This window comes from Saimiri boliviensis, chromosome 19 (genome assembly GCF_048565385.1).
Source record: "Saimiri boliviensis isolate mSaiBol1 chromosome 19, mSaiBol1.pri, whole genome shotgun sequence".
In the NCBI taxonomy this organism is placed as follows: Eukaryota; Metazoa; Chordata; class Mammalia; order Primates; family Cebidae; genus Saimiri; species Saimiri boliviensis.
In genome coordinates, this window is record NC_133467.1 from 32,772,907 (window position 1) to 32,791,412 (window position 18,506).

Below are 18,506 nucleotides of genomic sequence, written 5' to 3' on the forward strand. Positions count from 1 at the left end.
AAATAATGTTATCTGTTTATTGCATCCACTGGCAGTTCACGGTTGTCTGACTGTTTTGGTAGATCAGTAACTTTCTCCATGTAGAGGTCCCATGGCAGAATAAATTCTGCCATGTAAACATTTATTAGCAAACAGATGCGCGCGCGCGCGCACACACACACACACACACACACACTACTACTATTAAGCCTTTTCTCAGAAGCTCATGGTAGTCTTAACTTTTTTTCTTATGCTTTCTGGTTAGTTTAATAATAAATATGATATATGTATTTCATTTTTAAGTATCTCAATTTGCTGACTTAATAAAGTCTCATCTGGTTTTTAAAACAAACTTTTCAATCTAAAAAGTAAATTATAAATAAGCAAATCTTAAATACTTTTAAATGTTTCAATACTATGATCAATGAAGTAAGATTTCAACTTAAAATAGCTTAGTATTTATGTAATTTTTATAGCTATTAAATTTAACCTGAATGAAGTTAAGTTTTCCAAGTGTAAGTTAATTTCTCAATTACAAATTTAAAATTATAATTTCAAAGTAGATCTGGTATTCTAATAGATAAATTATCTTAAATAATACAAACAAAAAATATTAAGTATATGTAAATTTACTAACAAAAACATGAATAATAGGTTTTGATCCTTTTAAATAATTTTATTCTTGGCTCTAAAGACCTGATGAGTTTTAAAGATGCTAACCCACTAAAGAAATAATTATATAACCCATTTTTTTTTCATTCATGCAACAAATATTTACTGAGGCTACTTGGCCAAGCACTGTTTTAGGTCGTTGGGGTACAACTGACAAAAAAATTCCCTGCTCTATGTAGCTTATGCTATAATGAGGAGAGGTATTTTAAAAATACATACTAAAAAAAAAAGCAAAAAAGTATAACAAATTATATGAAACTGTATTTGGTAGGAAATGTAAAAGAAAATAGGATAAGATGATCTGGTGTGGGTGGCAGGATAATAACTTTAAAATAGATTGGTAAAGTTGAACCTTATTTAGAGAGTCAAATTTGGAAAAGATTTGAAGAAAATGGAGTTAGCCATGAAGAGGGAGTATAAGAGTTAAAGAAGAGGAAAGGAACATGAAACATGGCTTAACAGTCAAAGACAGGTTTTCTTTAGATGAAACCTGAGAGGGGCTTCTGGCTGATTTTGGTCAGGAGCACTTTCTTTTACAGACTAAGAGTATATATTGGTTTTAGGGTGAAGGGCTTATTACAAGCTTGGAGTATTTCTGTGTGAGGGAGAAGTTTGATGGCAGGGTTGGAATGTCTCTGGGAGAAGGGGAGGTTATCTTGGGTCTGGAGACAGTTTATGTAGAGGCTAGCATCTTCCCAGCCGAAACAGGGTTATCTTGGGGCTAGCATGTCTCTGGTCAGGGAGGAGACGGGAATATTTCTGGCTGGAGGTGTTATTTGTGGTTTATGGTCATGCTAACCTTAGCTATTAGGCTGATGCCCTTTGGATTTAGGTGTTTTTTATAATAAGGCAAACTTTAGAATGAGGGTCTTGTCCAAGATGGTGATAGGGAGAATAATTCAGGCAGCAGTAAAAGCTAGTGAAATAGCCCTGAAGTGGGTGAGCATGTCTGGCCTGTTTAAGGAATCAGGAGACTAATGTGGTGGAAATGGAGTCGGAGATACATCTGCAAAACTATATGATGAATTCAGGGAAAAAAAAAAAGACATAGATTATGTAGGGAGAAGACCCCATAAGTGCCAAGGCAGGAGCCAAAAGCCTCAGCCTATTTCCATATATATAATGAAGAAAGTAACTAGAAATATAACCGTAGTAGTTATTATTCATATGTGATCTTAGTTATTCACAGATGATCTTAATTCTTTTACTAATGCCTCTGAGGTCAGAAGTGTGAACCTGGGGTGACATTGTGAAATGAATGACACTCAAGAACAGTTGAGACCATCATGAAAGTGCTGGAGAAAGAAGCTCAAGAACAGTTAAGACCATCATGAAAGTGCTGGGGAAAGAAGCTTACAAATTTGGGAAGATGAATATAATTGGGAAAAGTATATATATTTATTGACAGCGTTGATCTGAAAATCTAACAACACAAGAGTAATAGGGGAAACATTCTGTTAATTAACCCCATGAGAGAAGGTGATCCCCTTCAGTGCAGTGCAGGAGAAGAATCCCCCACAGAGCCCCATTCCCCATCCTGTTATTCTCTAGGATGCTCTATGGAGAGACTATAAATCCCTTTTTGAAGAGGCTGAAGTAACATCAAGGATGCAGGGACTCAGACAGACTGAGGAGTCCCTGTGTTTTTTGGCAAAGGTGAGTGTAGATGACCAAGTCATGAAGAGAATGAATTCACTTGCTATGCATAATAATAATAATCTCATAACCTGAAGACTTGATTATTAAAGAATTTAGAACATCGAATAAGGGTGGAAGGCAAAGGCATTTATAGGAGGAGATCCTATTCAGTGTGGGCCTGGGCGTGGGTATATGTGAAACAGCATACCACATTTATGATGCCGTTTTCTGAGAGATCATCTAGTCAAGACTTGGTTGCGGCTCTCATTAGAACTGAATTGTTATACTTCCCTTTTCAAGTAGTCCTCAGTTTTCTTAGTTCACATATTCACGGCTGTCTTGTGCATTTAATTATCATTGTACCAAATGGCTGAGTTGCAAGTTAATTTATTTAATACCTACCATCTCTAGATACTAACCCTGTTGTAGTCACTATGAGGGATAAAACACATTCATGTTCCTGAAGGAGAAACTCACAGACTAGAGAAGGTAAAGCAAGTAAGTTGATGATGGAGCCTGATGAATGCTTCAATACAGCATGATGGCACTCAGCACTTCCAAGTGTTCCCTATATTCCTGACACGAAGGTTGTAAAATACATTTATACCTATTGCTAGAGATAGTCAATCTAGAAGTAGGTCACAGCGTGTCTCTAGCGATTCAGCGCATAAATTTAAATTGTGACTTCGCCCTTCATTAGCTGAGAATTTCTAGACAAAGAACTTAACCTGTCTATGCCTAAGTTTTCTCATCTGTAAAATGGGGATAATAATTTCACCTCATTAGAGCGTTAAGAACATGAGGTGAAAAAATACATATAATGTGCTTGGAATCATCCCAGCATTAGTGAGGCAATAATACCATATACTATACTATACAATTCTATTGTTATTATAAAATGTTTAGTCCTTCTCAAGACCTCATTAACTAATATTAATATGTTCTCAGTTTTAAAAATGAGATGTTGAAGTCAGAGAGAGACTGAGTAACTTCATAGTAAGTCACAGAGATGGCAAGCCATAAAGAGGATTTAAATGCTAGCAATTTTTTTCTGGCATCTAGGCTTTTAACCAGCAGTATATATTGCTTTTGTGTGAGGAGAGGGGGCAGAGGAGGGAGAGGCATATTACTTTAAAGTCAGAGGAAGTGGCACAAACTGGAGGGAACTGTGATTTTAGAAAGCAACGTGAACAATGGGATTGCAGGGGAGAGAGGAGTGGGACAATGTCAGCAGGCGAAGCTACAGAGAGTTAAGAGTCAGTTGGTGTCAAGCTTATAAAAGAGAGATTGGTTGGAGAAAAACATTTAGAAGTATTGATAGTTTAAATCCTATAAGTGATTGAGATCACTAAGAGAGCGTATAGAACTGTAAGGCTGGAGTGGATGATAGGAACCTGGGGAAAATAAACTCTTGGGAAAGAGTTTAAGAAAAACAACACAAATTAATATAAGACAGAAGAGGCAGAATAAGAAAGAACATACAAATGCAAATAAATAAAATAGGAGCAAAAGTCAAAGCTAGAACTGCCTTTGAAGCTGTCTGGGAGTCATGCCCCTTAAGAATGGAGTCATGGAAACAGAGGACCAAAGTCTCAAACAGTGTCAAGTGCCAGAGACGACTGGGTAGTTTCCATTAGCAATTAACAGGGCATTGTTGAATAGTATCAGCTTAATGCTCGGGAGGAAGCGCACAGCAGTGTTAAAGAATGAGAAATGCGGTGAGATAATTGTATCACTCTTTCCAGAAGTTGCCTGTCAAACACTGTTCAAATCTGTCTGCAAGTATTTACTAAATCCTACAGCATCCTTGTTAGATAGGTACTATTTTTAATCCCGTTTTGCAAATGAGTACTTGAGACTCTGAGACGTTAAATAATCTTCCAAAAGACGTATAGGTAGTAATAGATTTAGGATTTCAATGTCAATTTCCGGTTTACGTTCTAACACCCTAGAAAAGAGATTTTCAAAGAGCATGTGCACGACGGCCCAGTCGGGTTGGGAAAGGGCATACTATAACTTCTATTATGTTTATTTATATTCATACTTTTTAATTTTACAATTTATTATATAAGATATATATATTTTGGGCCAGGAGCAGTGGCTCAAGCCTGTAATCCCAGCACTTTGAGAGGCCGAGGTGGGTGGATCACGAGGTCAAGAGATCGAGACCATCCAGGTCAACATGGTGAAACCCCATCTCTACTAAAAATACAAAAAATTAGCTGGGCATGGTGGCGCGTGCCTGTAATCCCAGCTACTCAGGAGGCTGAGGCAGGAGAATTGCCAGAACCCAGGAGGCGGAGGTTGCAGTGAGCCGAGATCACGCCATTGCACTCCAGCCTGGGTAACAAGAGCGAAACTCCATCTCAAAAAAAAAAAAAAAAAAAAAAAAGATATATATATATTTTGTATTATTATGCCATAATATAGTAAATGTGTATAACTTATAAATGCAGATACTTATATTAGAGATTAAGCTAAAAATAATTTTAGCTAGTTTTTTTTACTATTAAAACATTTGGAGACACCTATTTCTGCAGTTGTGCCTCTGGAGGAGTAAGTATGAAAAAAATCAAATATTGCACAATATGTACAGTAGTTTAAAGTCAGAAAAAAAATGGAACCTTCAAGTAGTTCTTTTTATTCCTCAAAGTTGTTTACCTGTACATCTTACTTATTTTTTTCTCCACCTCCTCATGAGCTGGACTATGCCCTCTCCTTCATTCACCTTTACTAGAAATATGGAGAACAGAAATCAATCAACAGTGACTGAATTCATCTTCACTGGGTTCCCTCAGCTTCAGGATGGTAGTCTCCTGTACTTCTTTCCTTTACTTTTCATCTATACTTTTATTATCATTAGTAACTTACTAATTTTTTCTGCTGTAAGGCTGAACACCCATCTCCACAACCCCATGTATAATTTTATTAGTATATTTTCCTTTCTGGAGATCTGGTACAGCACAGCCACCATTCCCAAGATGCTCTCCAACCTCATCAGTGAAAAGAAGGCCATCTCCATGACTAGCTGCCTCTTGCAGATGTATTTCTTCCACTCACTTGGAAATTCAGAGGGCATCTTACTGACCACCATGGCCATTGACAGATACGTTGCCATCTGCAGCCCTCTTCGCTATCATATGATCATGACCCCCTGGCTCTGTGCTCAGCTCTCTGCAGGTTCCTGTATCTTTGGTTTCCTTATCCTGCTTCCCGAGATTGTGATAATTTCCACACTGCCTTTCTGTGGGCCCAACCAAATCCATCAGATCTTCTGTGACTTGGTCCCCGTGCTGAGCCTGGCCTGTACAGACACGTCCATGATTCTGATTGAGGATGTGATCCATGCTGTGACCATCATCATTACCGGTCTAATCATTGCCCTGTCCTATATAAGAATTATCACTGTGATACTGAGGATTCCATCTGCTGAAGGGAGGGGAAAGGCTTTTTCTAGCTGTGCAGGCCACCTCATGGTCTTCCTGATATTCTTTGGCAGTGTATCACTCATGTACTTGCGTTTCAGTGACACTTATCCGCCGGTTTTGGACACAGCCATTGCACTGATGTTTACTGTACTTACTCCATTCTTCAATCCCATCATTTATAGCCTGAGAAACAAGGACATGAAGAATGCAATTAAAAAACTGCTCTGTCTTCAAAAAGTGTTGACCAAGTCTGGCAAGTCTGGAGGTTAATTCAGGTTCCCTTCCATTTTTTTTTTTCTTCTTCTTTTTTTTTTAAGATGGAGTTTCACTCTTATTGACCAGGCTGGCGTGCAATGGCACAATCTTGGCTCATGATTTCGGCTCACTGCAACTCCTCCATCTCCCGGATTCAAACAATTCTCCTGCCTCAGCCTCCCTAGTAGCTGGGGGGCATGCACCCCCATGCCCAGCTAATTTTTGTATTATTAGTAGAGATGGAGTGTCACCATGTTGGTCAGGTTGGTCTCAAATTCCTGATCTTAGGTGATCTGCCCACCTCAGCCTCCCAAAGTGCTGGGATTATAGGTGTGAGCCACTGCACCCAGCCCTTTCCATGGTGTTAATGTTTGTCTAACAGATTAGAACATGAGATTACTCTATACCTAGTGCTTCGTCACACTGTCATTCTGATTATTTTCCCTATAGCTAGAAAAACATATTTATACTCTCCATGTTATCATTATAAAACTTGCCGTGCATATGATGAGGAACCTCATTATGTGGCTTAATAATGGTAGTTTCTTTCTTCTGAAGTGCTGTGATTAAAGAAAATTTGTTTGCCACTTTAGAGGGTTAGAATTATAGAGTTTGCACTTCAGAAGCTGACAATGTACTCTGAGGTATTATGTCTTTATTTAGGTAACAGATCTTAGAAAAGATTTTTTTTTGGTTAATTATGAATCATGGATTACCTGATTGGGTATTTCCAAAAATAGAGATCTAAGAAAAAGCCAAAACAATATTTAATTAAGTTATGTCTTTATTTTTAGTTATGTAGTTACTTATTCATTAGAATAATAAGCATACATGTTTAGTAAGATTAGATTATTAGTACTGTCACACATGTTTAAAAGAAAACTACAATATAGGATACTATTTACAGCAATATGCTTCGGTATCCACAAATACCGATTTTAGTTATGGTTTGCCCTTTCCAGGGTGACGCATGTTCACTTTCTTTATTTACAGTAAAAAACATCTCCGGTGTACTCATTGAATGGTAGTTTCAAAAACGCATATGATTCATTTAACTTTTTGACTAATAACTTTAAAAACTTTCCCCTTCCTTCCATATCATCTGACATTGCCTTAATTTAATTTTCTATAATTATTTATGCACAATTATTGTAACTGTCTTTAATACATACAAGTAAAATTTTGAAATGAATATAGTGATTATATCTCACATTTAAATTTTCTTCTTTAACAAGTCCAATAAAATGATCAAAGCCTAGATCATATTAACTTCTTAAAGGCTTTAAGTCCAATAATATTAATAACGATTCTCATTTCTTATTGAGTGGTCCCCCAGTGGTCATGTCAACATGTGAACACAAACACACAAAACATAAAACAACCCTTTCCAACATATATCACATTGCTTCCCCTAAGAAAACCCTAGAAACTTATGTAAATCTTGACAGACAGAAAAGAGTGACTTCAACAGACAAAATCTAAATGGTTTCCTGAAGACACAGTGCAGAAAAAAATAAAATTCAAAAAAATTCAATAGAGGCCAAGGAAGGGCCTATTTAGAAGACAATTTGAAGTAATCTTTTCAGTAAGTGTTGGAAATTCCATATTGAGAACAACTTGAATGGCTAGAGATGGGGAGGTTGAAATTTATGAATATCTGAAATATTTCTAGCACATTAGGTGATAAGTTGCTCACCTAAGTATTTGTTCTCCAGTCTTCACCTGGTGGATCTCATGCTCTATGAAGCAGGGCTAGCCTAACTTTAAAAGTTCTAGTTTAAGTTCCCATAGCCATCTTTACTTGATCTGTGCTTGAAAATAAAGTTATGGCATTTAAAAAGTCTTTTAAAATAAAAACTGAAGGAAAAAAATAAAAACAAAGGAAAAAATGCACAATGGTGATTCTTCATAATATAATTTCACTATATTCTTTTTTCTGTATGAATTAGAGCTCTAATCTAACAAGGAAACCATTAAAATTAAAAGCAGTTAAGAGAGGGGAGATGACCTTTCAATCCTACATAGCATTTTAACCTGTTTCCTTCCTAATCATTTTAACATGGTTCATATTAATCATAAATAAAGAAAATGAAAACTTACACCAAAATAGCTGTACTTGACTAAAGGTTGCACTTCATAGCTTCACGATGGTGTCCTCGAGAAACGTATTATTTTTCTCATGGGAATTTGAACCTGCTATATTAGCATTACTAGGTTTCTGGCAACATGAGTTGTGGAAGAGGATGGACCAGGGGTTCTGGAGAATCCATAGAGAGACAATAGAGTACAGCTTTTACCCCAGTGGGCACTTTTAGGAACTGTACTCACAAGTACTTGCATTTTGCTTGTTTTGAGGGTATGTCCCCTAAACCCCTTCCCAAATGCTTTGTATACGTATGTGTGTGTCTATGTGTGTATCCAGCATGTGTCATTTGGAGGTGTGTGTGTGTGTGTGTGTGTGTGTGTGTATGAAAACTACATTGAAGAGTGCATTTTCAGGTACGTGATGCACCTTTGGACACAGGGTAATGTAATTTTTAAAATGAATATCTTGTGTTAATAATACCAAATCTTTAGCCATTAATCACTCTAAACAAGAGTCGCAAAATAATTTTAAATATGTAATGAAAGCATAGAGAACTTTTAATACATGAAATATGTTAGTTTGTGATGGCAAAGTTGGTGATAAAAAGTTACAAAATATAAAAATGCAATGGAAGAAGAAGAAAGTGGAATATTCCAGAAAACTAAACTAGAGATTTAGAATTTTGACTTCAGAAAGCGTCATAAAACTCAAAAAATAATAAAGTGCCCTATCAAGATTGATGACAAGAAAACGAAATCCTAGAAATGTAATATTAATGAAATAGATATTCCAGAAAGAGAAAGCATAGCAGACTGAGAAGAAAATTAAGTTGCTACAACAGCTAGCAATAGAAAAATTGCCTTAAAACTAAATCAGACAACTATTTATGCTTCAAACCAAAATAAAATAGCTTGTAGTAGACCTGATTTTTCACCAAAAATAATAAGGAAGCTGAATAAAACAAGATTAAAAACTGGTTGGAGGAATTTGACAGATAGCAACACTATAGGCACTTAATCCTCTAGACACTGGGGATTACAATTCAAGATAAGATTTTGGGTGGGGACACAACCAAACCATATCATTCTTGCTTTAGGTAGCTCCTTCCCTTTCAGTGCTAAACCCATATCAGAGAGCCACTGGTTCAGAGAAGAACATGTAAAGCTTACCTGAACCCAACCTGCTTGAAGCCTGGTCGCAGAGACTAGAGCCTGAAGTCTAGCCTATCTTATTGTTGCCTCTGACTTACAGATTTACTAGCACAAAGCTAAATAATTGTTGTAGCGCAAAGCTAAATAATTGTTGATTTAGTACCCATGTGTAAAACACTTCATAAGTTACTGTACTCGATTGTGTGTGTACTTCCTTTGACAATGTACCATTCTGAAATTGCATAAATTTAATATATAGTACTTATCTGACTATTATCTGTTGAGTTGTATATACTTAGAATTGTATTGTTAGTTAATTTTTAAAACATTTCTATCACTTTCAGAAAGATTTTCTGTGTCAAATATGTTATTTAACCACACACTCTGCTCATTTATATGCTAAAGAGTTTTTATCCATTAAAGAGATTTTAGGTTATTTATAAATAGAACAGATGCTGAAGATTTGAAACTGAGTGCTGGGTGGTGAAGAGGTACAAGGGAGTCAATCTTTGAAAGTTGCATTCTCCTTTTTATAATATTTTCTTCATCATTTCTGTGGCTCGTAATCATCTTTATCTGTGCTTGAAAATAAAGTTATGGCATTTAAAAAGTCTTATAAAATAAAAACTAAATCCAAAAGCTCCTCATATCATGTAGAAATAAGAAATATGTACAACAGATGGAAGAATTACAGAACATTTTATGTTCTATAACTAGAATCGGCTGCGTTAGGTAAGTTGGTCAGTGTATCTTTGTCTGAAATCATAATACCACTTCTTAGTACACATTTATTTAGTTTTGGGTGGAAAATTTATTGTCCTCTTATGAAAAAAATATGACCTCTTTAAAGAAGTGAGAAAACAGAGAAAACTTAGAAGAAAATTGGTGAATGATATAGACAAACAATTTAAAGGAGGATAAACTCTAAAGTCTAGTAATTACATAATTACATGAAGAGATGCTTAAAAATCTTTATTAAGGCCAAGTGTTAGAGCAGATGGAGACAAAGAAATACATGCACAGCTGATAAGAAAGTAAACTGGTGTAGCCATTTTGGAGAAAAATCTGGTAGAAATGAAGTTTAAGTATATCCTCTGTTTTAGTAATCCTGCTCCTAGGAATATTTCTCAAAGACATTTTTACATGTTTGTAAGTTGACATACATGAAGATGGTGTTTAGAACGTTAGGTAGTTGGAGACAATCTGGAGCTTCTTATGGGGACAACAGGTACTTAACCTACATCAAATGAATAGTTCAGAGAATCATGCAAGTGCTAAATATTATGAGCTATCGAATGTGAAGAAACAAAAATAATTCCTTAAAGAATATTAAAAGGTAAAAATAAGCAATACAATGAAATCAACACAGTTTACATAAATAAAAAGTACATATGTATGAAATAAAAGTACATGTTTTACAAAAATACATAGAGAAAATATTTGTCAAATTAATAGTGTATAGAGAAAAGGAGGATAAGTAAAATTCAAGGGAAATACATAAAAATAAATTTCAATATAGATTTAGATGTAAGCATGTGTTTTACAAAAAAACCCATGAAATTAATGTTTTGATATTTGCTCTCTGAGTTGACAATATGTTTGTCTTTCCAAGATTTGTTTATGACTTTATTATTATAGTCACAGCATACAGATCTATAATTTTCTGTATAAAATAGCTGAAGCGTAATATTCTGTGTTATATCTGCATGAACCTTATGTTATTTATTTCATTCCTATTGATGGAAATTTAGATTGTTTCCAAACACTTCTAATTTTAAATGGGGCTGCAGTGAAACCTTATATATAAATCTGAATACTGCAATATTATTGGGAGATCAAGTCTTAGAAGTATAACTACAGTATCCAATAGTATTCAAGATTAAAAATTGAGTAGATAATGATAAATCACCATTCCAAATATTTTAAAACACTGCATATCCAGCAGAATTCATTGGAAGTTTCTGTTTCAACGCATTATCCCACGTAGTGTATATCACTCCTTATATTCATTGCCAATTTAATTAGGCAAAAATACATATATGCATATATTTGAAAATTACCAGAGTACAATAAACTGACATATATGTAATAGCCAATTGTAGCTTGTCATTATTAACTACTTTATCATTTGTTGCCAATTTTTTTCTGCTGAGCTCTTTGTGAATTTCAATTCATTCAAAAAAACCACATATTTTATTCTATTATAATTAAATTATAATTAAATGATTAAAATTTAATAAAATCTTAAATAAAAATAAAATTAAGATTTATATGTGACATAATTTATTAAAATATTGAACTTTTATAATCTCAAATGGTTGAAATTACATACATTTCCTATACATGCTTTTATAAACAACTTGAAGGCTATCGTTATCTGATTTTGTAATCTATAATAATAACAGAATTAAATGTAATCGTGTTTTCAAATAAATATGTTACTATGTAAAAAAAACCCTAAAATTTCTTTATAGAGTCTCATAAAACAAATCCAATACTTAAAATTGCACAGATCTTTAAATTCCGGATCTAAAAATGGGCTCAACTATAGAGTCCAAAAACCATATTCAAACCAATACTCTTTGTTCACCTTTGTAAATGAGTTCTTTCCATTATGAGACAGGCAGAAATCTACTAGAGTTTGGGGGATAGCTTTTGCTCTTGCCTCCCAAACACACAACATTCTGCCTTGAATGTGGAAGTGATGCCTGAAACTTAGAGTTTTACTTTGTAACCATAAGGAAAAGTCCAGGAGAATAGTTTTTTAAATCAGGAATTAAATAAGCTAAGAGCATGCCTAACTGATGTACGTGTAAAATATAGTTTAATTACAGAATTACTAAACATTGTATGTTGAAAAACAATGTTAGCATGCAGTTGAAATTGTTAATGTAAAGCATAATTTAGGAAAAATACATTTCTAGCTATCTATTCTCATATGAAATAATAAAGAACAAAAAAATGCCATTTATTTTCCTAAAAAGTTCATTTGAGTTACTAATAGTTATTTTTTTTTTGAAATTTTATTTATTTATTTAACTTTAGGGGCATACTATATCTGGCATTTCTCCCCATGTTATCTCAGGAAACTAGAGCTTTTTGAAAAAGAGCTTACTCCATAACATGGGCAGGATAAATTCAAGAAGAGAATGTACTGTCTTCAGGGCTCAAAGCATGGCTACATTCAAAAAATTCTGGAGCAAAATATAAAATAGTAAATGACAATAGAAAATAGATGTTTCAATTAAAAATAAACTTATAAAATCGGTATGTCCATAAGGATACTTAAAAAAATGAAGCAATTCATTTCAAATGTTTTTTCTTCAAATAATACATATAATTTGAATTGATACAAAAAATATAACTCTTATAAGTTAGTTGTGTGAACCTAAAAAATATTATCAAATGTCTATTCAATCACATTTACACTCAGGAAAAAGTAACTTACTAAATAAATGTCATTACTTCTAGGCTTTAAAGCATTGTAAAAACATTTTAAGACTTTCAGTATGCAATTGCAACTTTTATTACTATATCATTCCATAAAGGCTAGAATGAGATTGGCACTTGGGACAGACCCCTGAAAAAGTCTATTCTATTAAGTAGTCATGTGCTTATATGAGATTAATATATTAGTGAAAAAGTAGATTATAACAAAACATGTAAAACCATTTTAATGTGTTTTACTCACAGGCGTTAAAAGCCCTTTTAATCGACAAGAATAATCTATGGTATTATCTTTATAACCTATAAGTTAAATTCATGTCAAGCTTCCTCCAGAGACACCTTTTAAACAATGTCAGCAATTACAATTAAAGAACTGTAAAGCCTACAAGAGCATCCACATTTTCCTACTTTCATAGGACCACTCCACTCTTTTCCAGATTGCTGAGCATCCCATATTTTATTCTTTCTTATCCAATGCTATTAAAATTCCAGAAAAAGTAAACTACTTATTATTACCATTCTTCAGGTAGAAGAAAGTAGTTAATCCTTTCTCCCTCATGGGTCAGAGAGTAGGTTTTCTTGAAACATTCTCTACGACTAGGAGCACAGAGCTAAAGCAGTAGTTTTAGCCCAGTAGCCACTCTTCTGTCAAAAAAGACACGGTTCAAATAACAGAGACAAGGACAGTAAAGGATAGCAGAGGCTATGACATTAAACTTCTAGAGTTGAACTCTAATTCTAATGCTTACTAGTTATGTGTCACTAGGCAGGATTTTTAACCTCTCTATACCACAGTATTCTCATTTGCAAAATTGGTATAATCACAGTTCTTAAATGAGTTTACATAGTATGTAGTTCCTGTCCCACAGTATTTAATAAATGTTACCTTCTATTATTAAGGTCATCTGTATAACGACTTAGTTTGCCTAGTTTAATTAATTAATTAATTAATTTAACTTTAGGTGCATACCATATCTGGCATTTCTCCCCATGTTATCCCTCCCCACCTCCTGCTGTCTCTACCCTACCCTCCCCAACTGCCCCCTGTGTGTGATGCTCCTCTCTCTGATGCCTAGTTTTCATTTAGTCAACAAATAATGTTTTCTGAAGGTGTCTGTAACCACTGGCCTTTGATCTTCAACTCTTCTTATCCATATTACCTGTGGATTGCCAGACCCTTTTGATTAATTCATTGCACTGCTGTCTTCATTATGTTGATGGCACCCTCCTCATCTCAAGTCCAAAAATTCACAGAAATGCACCCATTTGCTTTTCCCTTTCCCATCCAAAACGCACATGAAAAACACTAACAGGAGGAAAGCATAGGAAGAGTCATATTCCTGACCATAACTGTGTATGTGTTTGGTTTTAATAACAGATTTTTTTTATTAAAAATGAACACTTCCCACACTTTAGGACCTCGACTTTGTGAATTTCATGTAAGAAACCTCTTGACGGTGTTAAAAGTCAATAGGGAGAGAAAAGAAGGGCTGGGAAAGGAAACAGGGACCTTGATTCCTAAAATGAAAGGTAAGATCTGTCTGTCAGATTCTGATTTCCTAAGAGAGCAGCTGCTCAGAGACAGCTCTGCAGAGCATAGGAAGGGAGCACGCACCCTACTGACACGAGTGCCTGCAGGAAGGCCTTCTGCTTTTCATTCTTCTGATCCTTACCTACATAAAAGGATGTTCTTTGGGAGTTGAACAGAGCTGAAATTGGATCTTCAGCTCATGATTTCCAGGTCGGGGATCCTAGGAAGCTATGTTCTTTCAGATGTAGTTATTTTTGATCAAGCTTCCTCTGAATTAATGAGGGACAATTAATTGCCCCCTTCCAGAACTTTGTTCTGAAATCTACTTGGGAGAGTAACATTTTGTGAAATACTAATTTGTCAGCATTTCTGTAATTTATATTAGATATTGATTTCATTTAAAAGCAAATCAAATCGTATTAATCTTTTGATTCTCGAAATGTTAATAAATGAAGGAAAGTGAAAACAATTTCGATGGGACTGGCACTCAATGCTGTTAATTTGCTTTAGTCTTGGGAGACTTCCCTGCCTGTCATTCTCTGCCTGGAAATGTCTCTGATCTCTGTGCATAAAGAAGGTAAAACGAGAGAAAACCAACATTATTAGATAAAATATTGGCCCCGTTTTCAATAGGAACTAGTAGATGGAACATGTGGAGGACCCATTGTTTTTTCTAAGGTGGGGGGAAAGGCCTGGAAACAAACAGGATGTAAGTCTAGCTCCCTCCTTTCGTTATCTCCTTTCCTCTACCGTATGAACATCCTTCAGGTCTGGGTCACGGATTTTATTTAGCATTTTGATTCATTAAAAATTCAAGCCAACAAAAAATGCCACAGAAAAAAGTTTTTGAAAGGAACACTTATTTTGATGTCTACAGCTCTGTAAATTGGAGTTCCCTGGGCCTAGGGTTTCCCTAATTACCAGCCTAAACTGCTTTACCCAATTAGAGCCATTATGGGGATAGTTGTTTTCTTACTTACATCTTGAGTCATCTGTGTAGAATTCCCAAGAGAGTTTATTTTCTCATTCTAGTTATGCTTAGGAAAGGATATCCACATACACACATGCAGAGGGAAAGAGATAGAAGGAGATAAAGGCAGAGAGGAGAAGGAAAGAGAGAGAAGAATTCTATGGAAAGAGTCAGAGCTATATATCACTGAATAAAGAAAATTCATCTTGAGAGACTCAGGGCAGAAACATGGCAGAAGAGCAAAGTAAGTTTGTCTTAGTAGCTTTATACACCCCATATCAGGGTAGAAAAGATATGTTCTTCATCTATGTTTATTTTAATTCCATAACCCAATGGCAGCAAGGTTGTTAACAGATAATTAGAGGAAGAATAACACAACTGTGTAAAAATGGATGTCCAAATAGGCCTATAGACGTTGAGAATAGCTGTTGAGTTTTGAGTGAGGTTTTGAGTGAGGACGTCTTAGGAAAGAGTATTATAGGGCATGTTAATACAAAGTGTAAAGATTTCAGTTACTAAATGTCCTAGGAAATGGGTGGGACTCAAATAGGGTCAAAACTCAAAGGATATCTTTAAAACCACAAATCAGCATTGTGATTGACTTCTGAAATATTTCAGAAATAAATGTTGCAGAAATCAGGTGAGATTTTCAGTTATATGTTGGGCATTTAATATCATTGACATTTGTGCTAGACTTATTATTACTCGGTTTTGCATGTAGATGGTGTTCAGCAGGTAAAGTTGAATGTACTTCTTTTTGGTTTAAATCTTCCTCATTATTTCTTTGTCATAATTGCAACTCTTCAAAAGACTAGGGAATAGGTCTGGGTCTGCTCAGAAGACACCTTCTTGAACTCATAGCCTGATTCAATTTGTAAAACCCTATTCTGAGGGCCATAGTTAGATGTGGTAACTACTTTTAGAGACATCAAGACTTATGGAAAAATCACATGAGTATTTAAAAATTCAAGAACACTTAAAAAGAAAAAGACTTTTATAGGAATATATATATGATACACTAATCTTTATATGCACACACACACACACACACACACACACACACGCTTGTTAAAACTAGAAAAGAACATGTAGAAATTAGGAAAAATGGAGGCAGAAATTCAGAAATTAGAGTGGAAAGGAGAGGAAGGAGAGATTCCTTTTAGGAATGTTCAGAGACCAGAAAAACATATGTTACATGTTTGAAATAACAGTTTTGCTAAACTGGATAGATAATTTGCAAGTTTCCATAGCAACAGGAGACAAGGTCTCTCTATTTTCTGTAGAAAATAACAACAAATCAATTTTAGGATCATGTTAAAGGAAGATGATGCTCGCTTTTATGTGTAAAAAAAAATAGGAGTTTGATGGAATGTAGTCACATAAGCAATAAATGCATGCGTAGCTAATATATATAGGAAGTTATTAATAAATTTTTATTTCCTAAAGCATATGGAAAGCAAGACGATCATTGCCAGACATTAAAAGGGAATTTATTATTTCCTGATTCAGTGATTAGGAAAGAGTTACCCTAGAGGATTTGAGATTGTTTCACTTACAAAGAAGGGCCAATTTGGATGGAGAAATTGATGAGAAAATGATACTTAAGTATAGATTTGAGAGGAGAGTCACAAGAGGAAACTAATGCTTCACAAAGCTGACTTTTAGAGAATGGAGGCTTGGGTAGCCAAAACTAAGACTGGATGCAGAAATTTCTGGAAACTCATTGTAATAGTGTACACACTATGACTGAGCATCCAATTAGGATAAAGAGAGTGGAGTAAAAGATATTAGAGATATAGTAAAAAATAAATAAATTGGACAGACCTTGATTAATTTGGTTTTAGAGTATAAGGAATAATAGACACAAAATGAGTACAGTTGCTATCCAGGTAGACAAAAACTTTAAAAGTCAGTGAGAGAATCTGGTTTAGTGCTGAAGGTAAGGGTGTTGTATTTGTTTGCATCATCTTCCTTTAATGTGATCCTAAAATTGATTTGTGTTATTTTCTGCAAAAAATAGAGAGACCTTGTCTCCTGTTGCTATGGAAACTTGCAAATTATCTATCCAGTTTAGCAAAACTGTAGTTCTTGCCATAAGAAGAACTACAGTGTGGGCGGTTTAAACAACAGAAATTTAACTTCTCACAATTCTGAAGACTAGAAGTCTGAGGCTGAGTTTTCAGCAGGGTTGCTTTCTTTTGACTCCTTCCTTCTTGACTTGTAGGTGGCTGTTTTCTCACTGAGACTTCATATGGTTTCCCCTCTGAAACTGTGTCTAAATTTCCTCTTATGATAAGGATACTAGCTCTATTGAATTAAGGGCCATCCTAATTTCCTCATTTGAACTTCGTTACCTCTTTACTGTATGTCCAAGTACAGTCACATTCTGAGATACTGGGGGTTAGAAATTCAATCTATAAATTTTCAGGGGACACAATTTAACAGGTAAGAATGTACACTTGGGTCAAAGTGAGGTTTCTAAGTAAGAGCCCTGAAAAAAATGTGGAGCTTATGAGAGATATCAAAAACAAGAAATTCTGGGGTCATAATAATTATGGAGAATAGAAGGCCAATACAAGTTGATAAATAATCTTGAATAAATAAGATCTTGAAACAATAGATTCTTCTGTATGAAAGGAAATATAGAGAAAAGATAAAATGATGACAAAATTTGAGTTTATCTTTATACTTGGGATTTTAAAAAAATTGAATAATCAATGAGGAAAACCAGGAGACTGTGACGTCAAATAGGAAAAACAGGAGAGAGATCACGCATTGGGCAATTGACCTTTGGAAGTTAGTGGCAATGAAGACAGAGGGGAGGTCATTACATTTCAATCAGAAGGTTGCTGATATACCTTAAAAAAGAGATATGGGAAGTTGAGGGTGAATAAATTATTCAAACAGATTCAAAGAAGAATGAATAGAATAAATAGCTTCTATAAATTAGAGAAATAATGCAGTTGTTACAAAGGAGGGAAATAATCTGAATAGAAACAGCATTTTGTCCCAAGATAAGAAGAAATGTGCATGTTTAATTGCCGAAGACAGAGTAAAACAAATCATTCTGAAAAGAGAATAAATTAATAGGACAATATCCTATAATGTGTGCAGTTTCCATTGTATTCTACAGGGCACTGCAGAATACAATTGCCCTTCCAACTACCCCATTCAATTGTACCAGAGCAGCTGTATAACTATATTAAGCATTTATTAATATAGTTTTCATGAATTACTTCATTTGACCAAAGCCTTCTGGTACAAAATCCCTTCAAGATCTCCTGACCAAGCAGACATAGAAGAGAAGGAAAAGAAGGAGATAGAATGGACCATCTTTTAAAAGAAGGTA

General features: G+C 34.8%; 2 protein-coding genes across 5 annotated transcripts in view; both read left to right on the plus strand.

The window, feature by feature from the left end:
• The window catches only part of SPTA1 (spectrin alpha, erythrocytic 1), a 191,191-nt gene that overhangs the window by 56,416 nt on the left and 116,269 nt on the right, over positions 1–18,506 (plus strand). For 3 of the 4 annotated variants that reach the window (XR_012515066.1, XM_074389996.1, XM_074389997.1), the window contains exon 3: positions 18,409–18,503. The exons of the other annotated variant lie outside the window; for it this stretch is intronic. Coding sequence is in view for 2 of the 3 variants with exons in the window: in XM_074389996.1 (XP_074246097.1) it covers positions 18,482–18,503 (22 nt within the window). In the remaining variant the exon portion in view is untranslated. The remainder of the gene's footprint in view (positions 1–18,408; positions 18,504–18,506) is intronic. 4 annotated transcript variants of the gene reach the window in all.
• OR6K3 (olfactory receptor family 6 subfamily K member 3) lies at positions 485–18,410 on the plus strand. Its single transcript, XM_074390000.1, has one exon. It carries the CDS (start codon positions 4,878–4,880, stop codon positions 5,985–5,987), a length of 1,110 nt encoding a protein of 369 aa, XP_074246101.1. The 5' UTR covers positions 485–4,877; the 3' UTR covers positions 5,988–18,410.